Source organism: Ailuropoda melanoleuca, unplaced genomic scaffold (genome assembly GCF_002007445.2).
Source record: "Ailuropoda melanoleuca isolate Jingjing unplaced genomic scaffold, ASM200744v2 unplaced-scaffold2905, whole genome shotgun sequence".
NCBI classification, from domain to species: domain Eukaryota; kingdom Metazoa; phylum Chordata; class Mammalia; order Carnivora; family Ursidae; genus Ailuropoda; species Ailuropoda melanoleuca.
In genome coordinates this window covers 21-1,048 of record NW_023199448.1, presented here as the reverse complement: position 1 = coordinate 1,048, position 1,028 = coordinate 21, and the positions used below count along the sequence as shown (strand labels likewise).

The 1,028-nt window shown below is 45.4% G+C and overlaps 1 protein-coding gene across 1 annotated transcript; it reads right to left on the bottom strand.

The window, feature by feature from the left end:
* Window positions 1–441: 441 nt before the first annotated feature.
* Window positions 442–759, bottom strand: LOC117798231 (guanine nucleotide-binding protein G(i) subunit alpha-2-like). Its single transcript, XM_034650649.1, has one exon. It carries the CDS (start codon window positions 757–759, stop codon window positions 442–444), a length of 318 nt encoding a protein of 105 aa, XP_034506540.1.
* Between the last annotated feature and the right edge of the window lie 269 nt (window positions 760–1,028).

Here is a 1,028-nt window from a genome sequence, read left to right as displayed (position 1 = left end):
ACCAGAACAGATGCCCAGGAAGGGGGTACCATGGCCATTCCCAGAACCAACACCTGGATTAAGGTGTGGCTTGAAACAGGGTGGCATGTGTCACCTCCTCTCCTGAGCATCTGGAGCTGAGGGAGGGGTTGGGGACCCAAGAACAGAGAGAAGAGGGGGAAAGTGGCCAAGGTGTTTTGGGGAGTCTTGCCTTCTTGCCCCATTTTCCTCAGGGACTGTGGGGAACAGAGTTGCTGGTGGCTTATCCTGCAAGGCCCCACTGCCCCTCAGAAGAGGCTGCAGTCCTTCAGGTTGTTCATGATGGTGAAGTTGGTGGAAACATCAAACACCAACTGCATGTTCTTGGTGTTGATGGTAAAGGTGAGGTGTGTATAGATTTCCTTGGTATCTTTGACCTCGTTCAGGTCCTCAGAGTTATTATGGATGTAGCCGCTTGCCTAGTTATCCCCTAGCCTCATCGATGCAAAAGAGACTGGAAAAGTTAATCCTCAGATTGCCCATAGCTTTGACAATGGCCATGATGGACTGGATGGTGTTGTTGTAGAGGACTGCATGGTACTGCCAGCATTCTTCTTCCAAGTAGTTGTCCTCATGGATGATCTTCATCTGCTTGAAAATGGTGTTCTTCCCTGACTCCTTAGCACCCAAATGTAGCAACTTCACCTCCTGTGCCACATTCTTGCTGTCTTTCCGGTTTTTGTTGATCATCTTGAAGTGCTGGGCAACCACCTTGTCCTTGGCACCCATGGTGCAGTGCATCCCACCATATCCTGCCAGCTTTTCCCAACACACTGGGCTTCAGCCCTCCCTCCGCAGTTAGCTCTACAGTTGGCAGTAGATAATCATTGTATATTGAGTCTCCACAACAAATACCACATAGGAATGAAACATGTTACTAGTGGAAGAACCATAAATGATTAAATGTAAACTAAGACATAATAAAAATAAGTCTAAATTTAATAAGATATTAAAAACCAATCACATAATGCTAACAATAAGTATTAAAATATCTAATTTCATTTATTTAT

Coding starts and splice junctions, on each gene's coding strand:
- LOC117798231 (XM_034650649.1), bottom strand. CDS start 759: ATGCACTGCACCATGGGTGCCAAGGACAAGGTGGTTGCCCAGCACTTC.